General features: G+C 35.6%; 1 protein-coding gene and 1 non-coding gene across 2 annotated transcripts; one reads left to right on the top strand and one right to left on the bottom strand.

The window, feature by feature from the left end:
• The first annotated feature begins 449 nt into the window (after nucleotides 1-449).
• On the top strand, nucleotides 450-556 carry LOC125492121 (small nucleolar RNA R71). The gene has a single exon (XR_007268567.1). It is a non-coding gene; the product is annotated as a small nucleolar RNA R71 (small nucleolar RNA).
• Nucleotides 557-12709: 12153 nt separating this feature from the next.
• LOC104908944 (bidirectional sugar transporter SWEET9) lies at nucleotides 12710-14922 on the bottom strand. Its single transcript, XM_010698112.3, has 5 exons — nucleotides 14713-14922; nucleotides 14172-14385; nucleotides 13886-14077; nucleotides 13669-13788; nucleotides 12710-13562 (listed from the first exon to the last, which is right to left on the bottom strand). Exons 1-5 carry the CDS (start codon nucleotides 14802-14804, stop codon nucleotides 13173-13175), a joined length of 1008 nt encoding a protein of 335 aa, XP_010696414.1. The 5' UTR covers nucleotides 14805-14922; the 3' UTR covers nucleotides 12710-13172.
• Between the last annotated feature and the right edge of the window lie 1351 nt (nucleotides 14923-16273).

Genomic DNA, 16273 nt, shown 5'->3' with positions numbered 1-16273 from the left:
CCGACCTTGTGGATACAACTTCACCATGCTCATTCTCAACTATGGTCAAGCCTCCTTTATTTGGAACTACTTGGACCGGACATACCCATTTACTATCCGAAATAGGATAGATTATCCCGGCCTTGAGTAGTTTCAAAACCTCATTTTTCACAACTTCTTTCATATTTGGATTTAGTCTCCTTTGAGGTTCAATGGAGGAAGCTTGATCATCTTCAAGATAGATACGGTGCGTACATAGCGATGGGATTATCCCCTTAAGATCATTAAGCTAGTAGCTGAAGGCACTTCTATTTTTCTTTCAAAACATGTATCAAATTTTTCAATTGGGTGCCTTCTAGATTCGCATTAACGATAACGGAAAAAGTCGTCCTCCCGCTCCCGCATCAAGATTAGCACGAGTTATGGGACTTATGCCATCATAAAAAGATCTCAAAAGTGTAGCCAAGTCATAACCATGATGAGGGCAAGCTCGTCCCAATTCCTCGAACCTTTCCCATGCTTCACTCAACATCTCGCCATCTAATTGAGAGAATGTAGCTATTTGACGTTTTAGCTCCGTCGTTTTCTCTTCCAAAACAAATCTCCTCAAAAAGGCCTTAGTGACCTCCGCCCATGTTGTTAGAGAGTTAGCGGGAAGTGACTCAAGCCATGCCAAAGCTCTACCATCAAGTGAAAAGTGAAAGAGATGAAGTCGCGTTTGCTCTTGTGTAGCATCATGCTCATTAACAATGTTGCACAACTTTACAAAGTGAGGAAGATGCTTGTAAGGACATTCTCTCCCTCTACCTTCAAATTGTCTTTCCTTGATCATTCTTATCAATTGGCTTGGAAATTTGTAATTACCATTCGGAAGAGGCGGACGGTTAATACCACTTCTCTCCTCGAATGCCATTGGAACCCCATAGTCCTCAAGAGTTCTTTGTTGATTTCCGGCCATTCTAGAAAGAGAAATAGAAATTGTTGGAGTGCCCTGAGTAGATGAGTCTGGTGTATCACTAACTCTTACTTGTGGAGATGGTGAAATAACTCGAGGTCTACCCCTTTGCCTTTTCGGAGGTCTACCCCTTTGCCTCTTCGGAGGTCTACCCCTTTGCCTCTTTTGAAATGGAGTATCACCTGCGGGGTTTGTGCTCATGTACAACACCAAAGCTAAGTAGAGAGTTAGTAATAACAAGGACGGACTTAACGACCCGAGCAATGAATTAAGAATATGAAAATAATAAATAACCGTATCTCATAAAACAAATAATCCAAAGTTCACCCCCGTTGCGCTCCCCGACAACGGCGCCAAAATTTGGCAGGGCATGATCTTGACACTCGGGAAGTCGTTAAGGCCCAAGGATCCCCTCCAAATTACAATTTATAAAACACCTCAATACAACCCACTAACAAGTAGCAAGGGCAAGCAAGGGATCGAACCCAAGGGAGAACCGGCAGTAAACACAAATTTCAGACTATTAGAGGATGAGTCTCGGTTACAACTAGGATTGAGGGTTGTATTAAACTAGGTCATGCAATTAAGTTATAAAGAGAATACAATATGATGAAAATAGTTCTTGCGGATGAGGCTCCAATCTACGTTCATATGAGATAGTCAATGGGGAGCTAGTTAATTGAGGTGTGGATGTGATGAAGTGAACTATATGCTAATACTAATCACCTTCTCAAGGAAATTAGTACTATGTTAGACTAAGCAACTCCTATTCTCGTGGTAATTACTCAATTCAACATGCTTAAGTACATCAAGTTCACAAATCTTGACTAAAAGACCTAATCTCTTAGTGAATTCAAGACAAGTAAGTCAAGTGAGCTACACATCCTAAATTCACCTCTTGATTACAATTAGGATAGCTTAGAAGAGTTTCAATGGTGATCAAGCAAAGAGACCCACAACCAAATTACATGAAAACTCAATTTCACATTCACAACCCCATCAACATGCTCCAATCAACTATTCATAGTCACAAAGAGAGGTTTTCACTGCCAAGCCTTAAAATGGAACTACTCACTACTCATGATGAACAACTTAGCATACATAGAAACACGAATTACCAACATGTAAGTAGAAATCGAGTAGAGAAATTAAATAAAGTAAATAAAATCAAACATGCAACTACTTGGACTGAAATCAAGTGTAAAAAGTACAAACTTACTGATTACAAGAAATAATTGTTGAGTTTAAAGCTTAAAATCCACTATGAGTGCATAAATTAATGGAGATCCTCAAGAGTTTGAAGTTGTAAGCCCTTCTCTCTCTTGTTTCTCTCTCCTTTTAAAGCTAAGAACTCAAAAACTAGAAAGTAGAAGATAGTCCCCCCCCTTACATTCTCCCCCCTTTTTCTTTTATATAACACTCAAAATAAAATATTAAATCGTGGGGGAGAAAGCAAAGTTGTCGCCAGAGCACAGGGGAGCGCTCGCTCTAGGGGATTGGGGAGCACTCACTCCTGAGGTTCTGCAGCCCATCAACAAAATCTGCGCATGTTGAGCTGGAGCTCCAGTGAGGAGCGGTAGCTCCGAGTTTGAAGCAGCGAAATCAGCTCCATTATGGTGATCGTACCCCAACCAAAGTCGTGAGCCATCGCGGGAACCTGCGAAACAACACAAACAACACCAAACCACAACGACAAACTACTCTAGGACACCAAAAAGACTCAAGGACATAAAAATTACGGAAATTGAACTAAAAACTAACGAAAATGACTCGACCAAAGCTTAAAAAGGAGCCTAAAAGACGACCTTGAATGAGCATAAAAGCTCATTCATCACCGACCTTACCTTTTTTATTCCACAATTTATGTTAACATCAATAATTACCTCAAATTACCCCTAATTATGGCATTTAAATATCCCAAATCTTTTAATTTTTGGATTCCACCCAAGGCAAATCCTACGTAGACACCCTAGATGATAGTTTTACATTCTTTGTGCTCTAGAATTTGCTCGGTGATTGTGAGCTTGACAAGTAGGATTTTTTATTTTGCTTTAGATAATAATATAGATGTGGGTGCAAGTTTAAGTTATTAATCATATATTTGTGTTTGATTATAGCTAATAGTAACACTTGCCCCGTTCTATGAAGTACATTATTCGGTTATTGCCATTCGTTTAGTGAAAGTACTAAAATTTCTACTATGCTTTATAATTATATAAACACGACGAAAATCACATATTGAATATGTTAGATTCGTTACAATATGTATATTTTTATATTCTCATTTTTAGTAATACGTAATTAAAGATTTTGATGATTAAAAACTTGTGCATTAGAGACCGTCTAAAATGCAAGTGAGTAGTATTTATATGTGTGTGTATATACATAGGAATAAGAACACGTGAAAATTACTCATTATGCTGAAAACTGAAAAATGCAATATCAAATGACCTAAAAGTTTCTAAAAATGAGCAAAAAGTTCTTAAAATGAGCAAAAATATAAATTGAGCAAAATACATAAATGAGCAAAAATTTGTCAAATGATCAAAAGTTTATTAAAATGGCCGAAAATATAAAATGAGCAAAAAAACATGAAATAGTAAAAAGTTTGTAAAATGAGCAAAAATTTGGTAAAATGAGCCAGAACATTAATGAGCAAAAAACATAAAATGAGTAAAAAGACACTAGTGGAAAAATAAAGAAGGGTTGCGCTAAAAAAGGCCCTTAGGGCTGCGCTTTTTGACAGCAACCCTTTCAATAGCAGCCCTTCACTTTTTAAGTAGGGCTGCACTTTTACCTAAAAAGCGCAGCCCTTCAAGCTTAGAAGGGCTACGCTTTATAGGTAAAAGCGCAGCCCTTCTACAAGTGAAGGGCTGCGCTTTTTAACTAAAAACGCAACCCTTTTGACCAAAAAAAATAATTTGTTTTTCCATTTTTTTACATTTAAATATATCTACTCATGTTGATATTGTTTAAACAACACAAATTGTTTTATATTAAATGGTTGTTCAATCTATGTCATATAAGCAGATACTGGTTTTTGGTTTAGAAAATGATGTATCTACAAAAGTAATATAAGGAATATTTTCTAGAAAGCATAACATAGTATATTTTACCACAACTTTACTTATATTTGAATGCCATAGCAAGATACTAGTAAGATTGAAAAATGAAAGAGAAGAGAAAAAAATTATAAGCTTCAATTTCATCTAATCCTGCTTATATTAGCAAGCATAGATTTGCATAATCCACAAAAAAAAAAAAAAAACACCAGAATTATAAACATCGAAATAAAACAGAAAAATACAAGAAAGAAATGAATACAAACCAAAAAACAGAAATTAATATCCTGAAAAGAAAAATCGAAAAAACTACATTAGAATTACAAAAAAAAAACATAGATCTATAATCTATTAGCCATTTACTTCACAACCAAATTTCATATATGTATTAGCCCTTCACTTAACAACGAACAGAGGAGGAAACGACGCGGCAAGGCGGCGCGGCAACGACGAACGGAGGGTGAAACGACGAACGGAGAAGGTGGTTTTTGCGCGCGACGGTGGTTGAGGGAGAAGGTGGTTTTTGCGCGCGACGGTGGTTGAACGAATGACGAACGACGAACTCGCGAGCCTCGCACAGATGGAGAAGGTGTTTTGAATGCCGGTACATCGACGAACTCCACACACACAACTCGAAAGGGGCGACGAAAGAGAGGAGAGAAAGAAGAGAATGAGAGAGAGGGAGAATGAGGACGGCTGAGGGAGAACGAAAACGGTAGGTTGAGGGAAGAGAGAGAACTTAGGGTTTTGAATAATTGGAGAAGAAAGAGAATGGGTTTGGACTTTGGTGTATTGAGCGTGCGTTTATACGAGTGAAGTTTCTTTTTAATATACAAAAGCCCATAAAGGGCTGCGCTTTTTTTACTAGTGCAACCCTACTAAGTCAGAAGGGCTGCGCTTTTTTTACAAGCGTAGCCCTTCACTTAGTAGGGCTGCGCTTGTAGAAAATAAAAGCGCAACCCTTCTGAATGTAAGAAGGGTTGCGCTTGTAGAAAAAGCGCAGCCCTTCTGAATGTAAGAAGGGCTGCGCTTTTTCTACAAGCGCAGCCCTGCTAAGTGAAGGGTTGCGCTTTTTTTCAAAAACGCAGCGCTTCTGTTATGTAGGGTTGCGCTTTTTTGAAAAACGCAGCTCTACAATAAAGAAGGGCTGCGTTTTGAAGAAAGCGCAGCCCTTCTTGCGCAGCCCTTCCTTTTTTTTTTCCCTAGTGAGACCGATTTTCAGTTTCAGCTTAAGATTAATTTTTGGTGGATCCTACCACTATATAATATATTATGACATACATATTTATATTATTCATGGCATAATTTAACGACTTATATTAAGTACTTCGATTCCAGTGAAAGATAATTGCACATAATTGAGGATATCGTTTAATTTAAGTGATAAAGTCTTATGAAAATTGTATCCAAAAATTGAATAGAATTATATTGAAACTATTGTTGTGCTTAGTTGTTCATCTATATTAAAAAAAAAGTTACACATACATATATCTTTATTTATTATTAGTAGTAGGAAAATTTGCACAAAATCACCTTAAGTTTTCACTTGTTTAGAAACTCCCACCTTTATGTTTTTTTTTCCTAACTTTCCACCTAAACTTTGCAAAACCTTTATAAACTCCCACCACTTAACAGATTTTGCCAAACTCTGTTAGTGGCGGGACCCACATCAATTATATTCTTTTGTTTTCCCCTCGAAACTACTCACTTCCCCCTTTTTATATAAGAGAATTTCCGTTTTCACCCTTTGATCCTTCACCTACATCTTATCAGAAGGAGGTCTGTCCTCTTTGTTGTTTGTGTTGGAGGGGAATTCTCTTATATAAGAAGGGGAAAGTGCGTTGTTTGGAGGGAAAAACAAAAGAAATAACTGAAGTGGCTCCCACCACTAACGGAGTTTGGCAAACTTTGTTAAGTGGTGGGAGTTTATAAAGGTTTTGTAAAGTTTAGGTGGAAATTTAGGGAAAAAAAAACATAAAGGTGGGAGTTTCTAAATAAGTGAAAACTTAAGGTGATTTTGTGCAAATTTTCCTTGTCAGTAAGAAGTAACGTCGTAGATTAATTGAGGAGAAAGTACTCTTTAAACAAGTCTTTTTCGGTGAGAATAACCATTTCAATGGAGAAGGTTTGACTGAGAAAGACTCCCAATAATGAAATTGCTTGTTAACTTGCACAATTAATCAGCTACCGTCGATAGTGAGAACCTTAATGACATAAAGGTATCTTTTTTCTTTGTTTGGTTACAGCTTTCACAGATCTTTCTCAACTCATAGAGCAGTTTATTCAATTCCAGAACATATGGAGCTCTTGTATTTTATTTGCACTTTTGAAAAACCAATTGAGTGATAGTGTGTGCAAAGATGCGGACAGAGCTAGGTTATTCTATGTATATTACAACTCTTTAAAAAATAAAACAAAGATGGGAAATACGGTAAATAATAATAAAAAAAGGAATAAGTATATTCTCTTGGTAATCATAGTCAAACAATAATCTATATTAGGCTAATTTTCTTTTTAATATTGGACTTATCAGTGTCTAATTTTAATTTAAAAATAGGCGGATATCTTACATTGCGAGTAGTAAGTTGTAGTAACCATGCATCTAAGTTTAAATGTTTGGGGTGCTGTTTCGTAGTGCAAGTATCCAATAGGTCTCTAGTCTCTACCATGTTGACTTCAAAGTCGAATATGTTGTCTGTGATAACTGGAAAGAATTAAACCTTACTACCTGAGCATTATTTCTGATACATTTAATTGTTTTTTTTTTTTTTTTACTTTAGAGTTCAACTCGGAACTTTTTTGGGAAGGTTAAGAGCTTAATCATGTAAAGTAGGAAATGACCTCAACCGTGAATATATATTAACATACTATTTTTCAAAGTGATACAAGGGCCTTTCTTTTGAGCTTAAAGGTGCGGTATTTTTGGACCTAACCTGATTTTCCTACCTTTGCATCATTGACTATGCAACTAAAATGAATAAAGGTACGACAAACAGTAACTAATTCTTTAATACTAATAAGGTGCAACATAAAATATGACACTTAGATCATTGTATTAAAATATAACTGATATGTATTCTAAAATTAACGTTTTGATCCCACTAAATGTCTGAAGATCCATAGTTAAATGTTTTAAAGGCCATTAGCTAAAGGTGGTGGTTTCAGATCATGACAAAGAGATGTGTTACAAGTATCTATTATTTATTTATATATTTTGTAACATACCCGAAAACATATACATAATACGGTAATAATAATAAAAAAAAGGAATAAGTATATTCTCTTGGTAATCATAGTCAAACAATAGCCTATATTTGGAATCTCCTGTTACAAGTTTCCTTGATTCTTATTCCACCGTAAAGGTAGAAAAGAAACATGAAGCATATAGATTATACAATAAAATAGTACAATTTACTCTAAGCCAACGCCAGCCCATTGTAGAGAACAACTTGGAAGTTTTTCACCAGATTCCACTATTTTTTGTTAAAGTAAATTATTCATGGGTCCTTGATTTATTTCAATGGTGTTCCATGCATCTACTTGCTCTTTCTCATTTTCTCTCTCCCTCTTTCCCTTTCTCTTGGTTATCGTTCGTAAATTTTGTAACGGTCCGTTGCGGTGCACTTTTTAGCTGTGCAGAATTAATCCCCTTATGCAAATCAATTGGACTGGCATCACTAAACTATGTTTGGTTGTATATATGGTTGCCTAGGGTGTCTTCACAACAAGTTAGGTGACGTCATTTTTCAGAAATCTCTTGCCATAATTGGACAAGACAAAAGTTGATGGTGTATTTGGTATGACTTGCACTCCGTTTCATTTGGCGTCGTGCATAATTACCCCATTTTAGAACCGATAACTGAACAAACTAAGACATCTTGTGGCGTGAGTTTTAGTACATCAAATTCATGCATCTATCTAAAGAAAGATATAAAAACAGATAATCTAAAGATAATAGAAGTCTTACTGCTGATGTTTATTATTGTTTTTGTTTAATTTCCAATTTTAAATATTTTTAACTAAAAACACAAATATGAAGACTAGAAAATGAGTTTCTCATATATCCATTTGTTAATCTTTATATTAAACAAGATTAGAATAAATATAAGGAAAATTTGCATAAAACCACCTTAAGTTTTCACTTATTTAGAAACTCCCACCTTTATGTTTTTTTTTTCCCTAAATTTCCATCTAAACTTTACAAAACCTTTATAAACTCCCACAACTTAACGGATTTTGCCAAACTCCGTTAGTGGTGGGACCCGCATCAATTATTTCTTTTGTTTTTCCCTCTAAACAACTCACTTCTCCCTTCTTATATAAGAGAATTTCCCTCCAACATAAGCCACAAAGGGGACAGACCTCCTTCTGATAAGATCAGATGTGGGTGAAGGATCAAAGGGTAAAAAGGAAAATTCTCTTATATAAGAAAAGGAAAATGAGTTGTTTGGAGGGAAAAACAAAAGAAATAACTGATGTGGGTCCCACAACCTAACGGAGTTTGGCGAAATTCGTTAAGTGGTGGGAGTTTATAAAGGTTTTGTAAAGTTTAGGTGGAATTAATTTAGGGAAAAAAAACACAAAGGTGGGAGTTTCTAAATAAGTGAAAACTTAAGGTGGTTTTGTGCAAATTTTCCAAAATATTAGTCTATAGTTGTTTTGATATACTTATAAAAACTATATTACAGGACTTTTAACACTAGTAGAATAATTGCTTATTGTTGTGGTCATTAAGTGGCCTATTGCAGCGGTTTTGGCAGCGCAACAATTAAGAGTGCAACAATATGTAATTAACATATTGCTGCGATTTTTTACCACAATACTGGTACATTATGTAAAACATTTTTCTTTTTTGCATTTTGCCATCAAATTTGAAAGATAAAAAGGCTAAAAGAAAATAAAACACTAATGATTGACACTAATGACAAAGAATTCTCATACAAAATTAAAAAACAGAAAAATACAAAATACAGTTTGAAATATATATATATATATATATATATATATTATATATATATATATATATATATATATATATATATATATATATATTTGGACATCAAGAAAACGTACAAAAGAAGCAAAATTAATTAACTAAAGTGTAACCATCGTAATTTGACCCCGCCTGACATGATTAGCAAGGTTATGGGCCAGCTGAACCTGCGAACTATTAACCTTTGTAATCCGACACCATTGGAAGTGCTGTCCAAGTGATCGAATGTCATTAAAGGTCCAAGCGATCGAAATCGGCTGTGTGACTTGGTTAAGTAAACTCCACACCACAAGCTCAGAGTCAATATGCACCGTGATTTGATGATAGCCTCGCGCCTGTGCCCGAATCAAGGCCCCCAGACAAGCTTGAGCTTAAGCTAGCAGCGCTGAGTTGGCAGGAATGCAACTACCCTGCCCCTCCCTAGTGTTGTTGCTGACATGGTCAACCACCACTACAAAAAAAAGTCCATTTAGAGACGGACAAAATCCGTCCCTAAATAGGTCAAATCCGTCGCTATATGGGCTTAGAGACGGATTTAGAGACGGATATTGTCCCTCTCTAAAACCCTTGTCGCTAATTCGAGTTAGAGACGGATTTTAAAAATCAGTCTCTAAAGTTTAGAGACGGATTTTGGAAATCCGTCTCTAAAGTTTAGAGACGGATTTTTGAAATCCGTCTCTAAGCTTAGAGACGGATTTTGGAAATCCGTCTCTAAGCTTAGAGACGGGTTTTGCAAATCCGTCTCTAAGCTTAGAGACGGATTTTGGAAATCCGTCTCTAAGCTTAGAGACGGATTTTGGAAATCCGTCTCTAAGCTTAGAGACGGATTTTGAAAATCCGTCTCTAAACTTTAGAGACGGATTTCCAAAATCTGTCTCTAAATTCGCTGAAAATATAAAAAATATATAAACGAAATTAACAACACGATAGTTCCTAATATTATCATGATTATATTTAATCACCTATTATTACCTACCTAGTTCAAGTTATCTCATTACCATTTAGGAATATCCCTTAAGTAAACCCGGTTCAGCTCTACAAGGGAAAGGATAAGAACACTCCACAGTCGCAAGAATCGCTGTTCGTAGGAATCGAACTTGTAACCTCAAAGAAACGAGAAGAAGCTCCAACCAACTACACCAAATACAACTTGTATACTTCTCTACATAATATTGGTAATATGTAGAAGAAATATTAGAGACGGATTCAAAAATCCGTCTCTAACTTAGAGACGGATTCAAAAATCCGTCTCTAACTTAGAGACGGATTTTAAAAATCCGTCCCTAAATTAAAGAAGCACAATAAAATATTCATATTTCAATTTAGAGACGGATTTTTAGAATCCGTCTCTAAATTTAGAGACGGATTCTAAAAATCCGTCCCTAAATTAGAGACGGATTCTAAAAATCCGTCCCTAAATTAGAGACGGATTTTGAAAATCCGTCTCTAAATTAAATACGTGTAATAAAATATTCATATGTAAATTTAGAGACGGATTTTTTAAATCCGACTCTAACTTTAGAGACGGATTTTTAAATCCGTCTCTAACTTTAGGGACGGATTATCAATATCCGTCCCTAAGTTAGAGACGGATTTTCAAAATCCGTCCCTAAAGTTAGAGACGAATATTAAAATCCGTCTCTAATTTAGAGACGGATATTAAAATCCGTCTCTAATTTAGAGACGGATTTAAAAAATCCGTCTCTAAATAAATTTAGAGACGGATTATTAATATTCCGTCTCTAAATTAGAAACGGATATATATCCGTCTCCAAAAATCCGTCGCTATATAAGCTTTTTTTTGTAGTGCACCCAGGCAATACCTGCCAAAGGAGAAGTATCCACCCATGAACCATCCACTTGTATATGTAGCTGTGGAATCCGCAGAAGGAAGCCCCAAAATGTGCCATAAGAATCCCCGGGGGCCCCGGCCCGGAGCCTCGCGTAGAGCCCGTGGCCGGGGGGAGGGGTTAGCCAGAAACGTGACATGTTGCTGAATGCCTTGGTGTGCTAGAAAGTGCAGAAGTTCCATATCCGGTGTGAGACTGTTGAAAACACGTTTATTCTGATATTGCCATATAGCCCATAAGGTGGCCACAAACATAAGGAGACGATCCCCAGTGTAGCCATCAAGTCGGTAAAAGTGAAGGATCCAGGCAATGAGTCAATCTTTGAAGGCCACATAATGGGCCGAGTTTGAAATATATTATTACAATACATTTAAGGCATATATTTTTAATAAATTAAAATTATAATACCAATAAGACAGCAGATCTGAAAAGAAATTATAACAATTATCTTAAAATTCACGCAACATAAGAAGTAAGAACAAGAATAATTATAACTATAAAAAGAATATAATATAAGAAAAAAAATTGGGCTTTTTTTTTGGGAGGCCAGGGTATAACTCTAATGAACAAGTGTCGCAACTCTAATCCAATCATGTGGTTGAGATTCATTCTCATTTCTCATGTAAGGAGCATTATTCTCATGTGATTATTGTAACAATTTATATTTTATGTACAAATCTCAAAACGCATAACAAGTATATGATTGTGTTGGTAAGCAATATAAGTTTTAGAATGGCAAAATTATTGTTAAAGCTAGTTTTTCAATTTTGTTGAAGCATCCTTTTCTTTTGTATGAACAATATAATGTCTATAACACCAAAAATAGCTTAACTCTCTTAAATTTTGTTTCTACCTAACAACTTTCTAATTCGCTTGAAATTATATCATAGTCATAACGATAAAGAGAAATTGTACCAGATATGGAACTCTTGGTTCAAGGAGTATAGACTCTGCTTGTAGGTTATTGTAATAATTGTTAACCAAGAAATTACATGTTAGTACGTCGTTGGTTTTCCTACTCTAGGTAATACATATGGAATGCTCAATAAATATCTCCTAATGCCTTTCGAAAAAATTTGCAATAAGTTAAAGGTATTTCAGAAATAAAGTACCCAACGTGGGAGTATACTTTGATCCAGTTGTCCAGTTATATCCGACCTATAAATTGGTAAATTAATGATAAATTGCTGTTCACATAAATTGCCAAACTATCACTTGCAGTTCTAGCTATAATTTAAGATGGTAGAGAATCACTCCTTAAAATACACGTTGTACATTATTTTTTTTAAGGAGAAATGGTAGCAATAATATTAATCAACGTCAAATTCTATCAAGGCTGAAACACCTTGCAGAAAATTGTCCACAAAAACTTGTTCCCTCCCCACAGAATGATGTTGAGAATCACTCCTTAAAATATACATTGTACATTACCTTAGCTTGTCGAGCGACTTAATGCAAACATGAGTTTAGAAGGCATAGCACCAAATATTTGAATGTTGGTGGATCTCTTTGTATGTCTTGTCCGGAAGAAGGACTCAATGATTATTCGTTCGCTGGAACCATAAGTAATTTGGTAGATAGGGAGCCAGTAAAAACTTCGTTTGAGGAATGGGCCAGACCCGGTCATTTTTCAAGAACAATAGCTACACAACAAGACTTGAAGTTTAAGGAAACCATTTGAATTTTAAAGTAGAAAATAACTACAAAATATGCGCCAAAATTAAATTAAACACCGTCCTTCTATTCATTCGTTATCGTCACGCTCAAATCTTAAATAACATAATTGTAAGAATATTCTCATGTTAATTTTATTACATTTGCCTTAATGTTCAGATCCACGATATAGATTGAATTAATTTATGCAAGTATGTAATTAAAAATATTATATTATTAATCTAAAATGAATATAAAAAATCGGGATAAAACACATTATTAGGACAAAGGTTTTTCAATACAACCGAATTAAGTTAGAAGTGGTACACAGAATTAACATAAAAATATTTACTACATAACAATAATGAAATTATTACCCTAGTTTGGAAAAAAAAAAAACATGGAAATTTAATTGACACAAGTACAAGAAATGCTTCAATAATAAAATCTAGAAACCTTCAGAAAATATACATGAAATATATTTTGCTCCCCTCGTCGCTTGCATGAATGTCCTCCATGTTACTTTTTTTTTTTCCTTCCATTTTCCCTTTTGCTTTGCCCCCTCGTTTTTTTCATTAATGGACCCACCTAGCTTGTTTAATTTGCACCAATCACCCTCAAAACCACATCTAAGATGTGGATACACAAGATACTACCATACACCTGCATATAATATTGCATTATCCACGTGGCACATCATCAACGGCTGCTTTTCCATCGGGCTCGTTAATAATCATCTCATTATTATTATTACCATTTCCAAGAGGAGTAGTAATATTTCCATTATTACTGTTGTTTTTGTTCTCCTTCTCCTCAACCATTTCTTCCACAATAACTTCAATAACTTCATTCCTGTTTTGGTGCTCCAAAGCAGTAGAATCTTGCTCAATTTTCTCAACTTTACCAAGCTTTATGTCAACTGCTAGCTCTTGAAGTTGCATGATATCTGTTTCTTTTATCACAAGATCGCCATTTATATTATTGTTTTGCTTCTTCTTTGTTGAATCTTTGTATATTATGTATAGTATCATTTGAGCTATTCCAAATCCAAATCCAAGGATATTTGGCAACTGCAAAAAGAAAAAAGAAAGAAAGATAAAAATTCGTTAATATGAGTTACTATCCTCTCAAAAAAATACTATAAATAGAAAAATACCAAGAGTTTGAGTTACGTACAGCAATGTAGAAGTCCTTAATGAGGAAACCATAAAAGAACCACATAACCGCGCAAAGGGTGAGCGATAAAGATAACCAAAACGGCATGAATTCCACACTCTTTGTCCTAATTACCATTCTCTGCATTTATAAGGATTAAATATATTATAAATCAGGCATGCCTTATATATCTTGAAAAAAAGAATTAGGAATTTCGTTTTTTGCAAAACATTCATACAATGGCACTAAGAGGAGCAGCGAAGACACAAACGGAGAAGATGCCACAAATCCATCCAACAACGTTTTCACGCATACCGCCTTTCGACAACATCTTATGTTGGTCGATACCTCGAACGAACAGCATGGTTGTCAGAACTATCAACCCGAAAAACCCTACATTGAATAGTCCTAACAGCTTGGCTGTGTAAACCTGCTCAAAAAATAACCAGATTAGAGATATTAGATACACTATTACTGAGAATGAAATACAAAATATAGGTAGTATGAAATTGATAAATATGTACCTTGGCTTTTTTAGGAGCATAAATGAGGTATACAATGAGATAAGATCCTTCAATGGCACAGCCAATGGTGTTGATAGTGATGATCATAGTGCCATTCTTTTCTTTGATGAAAGCATAGTACAACAAAAGCATGGCACTAAAGAGTGCAACTGAATAAGGTATGGATTGAAAACCTTGTGTTGATTTCTTCTTGAATATCCTCCAAAACGTTGGCCTATACTCAAACCGACAATTAAATTAATATCAATCCCCAACATACTTCAAATAAAAGTTAACAAAAAGAGAATAAACAATTGCTAAATCTTGAAAGGCTCCACATATATACTATGAAGCACGAAAACCTCCGGGACCTGAGGTCTCATAATTTTTAAAACTTTTTCATTTTGAAAATTCTAACTTATTTTGTGTTAGTAAAGCACATGAGGTTTTTCCTTTACAAAAGGTTTCTCCCTCTTTTGAAAACCCCGGCCGTTTCAATGCTACATATCTTATACATGTAGTTTTTTCTTGTATTGATGGCCTTAGCGAGATAGAGACTTACAAAGGTGCCAAGTAGACACCAAAGGAAACAATGTTTCCGAGAATGCCAAAAATAACGGTTAATTCATGGAGGTGAAGAGGTGTGAATGCCATTTTCAACTTAAAAAACTTTAGTAGATAGGAGCTAATAAGCTAAAATAATAAGCTATGTTAGAGAGTGAAAATAAGGAGAGAGAGAAAGAGCGGAGATAGAAAAGAGTTATTATGGCAACTGCGGCAAGAAAGGAAGTGAGGGAGGACGGTATATATAGGGAAGAAGCAAACGCACAGATGGCGTGCCTTGGGAGAGTGAAGGTTTTTTTGTTGTTAAAAAGAACAATTAATTAAAATTAGTTACTTAAAAGTTAAAAGCAAATATCGTGTTGAGCTGTTTTGCATTACTGTCTAGTATACGGTATATATGATGTTGGTACCACACTGCTAGTACTCCTGACTAAGCTTAATTATATTGGTGGACAATGGACATTTTGCATGCATACTCAGGTAATTATTGTTTGTTTAACTTTGCTTTTAACGTTGCGTTGCTTGCCCAATTAGCCTAAGTTATGACTTATGAGCCAATTTCCTTTCTTTTCTTTTCCGAAAAAAATATATACCAGTATCTTTTTTGGGATGCATATAAAAAGTTTAAAGAAACAGGCGTGATTGATGGAGATGGTGGAGAACTTACCTTGTAACTTAGAGCTTGAAAGTCACAAGTTCGAACCCCACTATAACACCCCCAAAATCCATACACGTCTACGACTACGTCGCATCGCATCGACTTTGGGAGTGTTACCGCTGCGCTGAAACGCAAAACTTATTAAAAAGGAAAATTAACTCAAAACGTTGTCTCAATGAAATGCAGCGGAATAAAAATGTAACTACAACTCGGTAATCATCAACGACCCCTTTTATTCAAACCACAGCTAAATAAGGAAATCATAATAGTTTTTGAAACGCTTAACTAAACGCGTTAAAGTTCCAAGATTAAAGACTATCCCCCGTATGCTCGATATCATGCAGCAGCACGAGTACACCTAGTCTGCTCCCCATTGTAGCATCAATGGTTCATCACAGGTCAACAGACACATAATAACACACAATAAGCTATGTTGAGTACATAGTAAACCATTGATAGCATATAACATAAACAAAGCAACAATGATCATTCCTAGACATGATACTACAATAACATTACATCCTTTACTTTGTATTTAGTTGTCAACGAACGAGCACCGTCATCTTACTAGAATTATACGGGCTACTTAATCCTTAATAGACAACTTGGTCTATTAGTTGAAATGCAAATACAGTTTCGTTCTGTCTCACACCCATTACGCACTAGTAGAAAAAGGTCGATTTGCATCGGACTTGGGACCCCTATTTGCGTCAGACTTGGGTCCGACGGCACAGGTCTCGACGCAGATGACCTATAACTGATCTGCGTCGTATGCGGAAACGACGTAGATGTTTTAGCTATTTGCATCGCACGTTGTATACGGTACGACGCAAATTGGTCTTCCCAGCCCCGCAAACTAGAAGCTACAGGGGGGATATAAGGGGAATTTGCGTCGCACATA

Source organism: Beta vulgaris, chromosome 7 (genome assembly GCF_026745355.1).
Source record: "Beta vulgaris subsp. vulgaris cultivar EL10 chromosome 7, EL10.2, whole genome shotgun sequence".
NCBI classification, from domain to species: domain Eukaryota; kingdom Viridiplantae; phylum Streptophyta; class Magnoliopsida; order Caryophyllales; family Amaranthaceae; genus Beta; species Beta vulgaris.
Note: the sequence above shows the minus strand (reverse complement) of the source record. Positions and strands in the feature narration are given on the sequence as shown.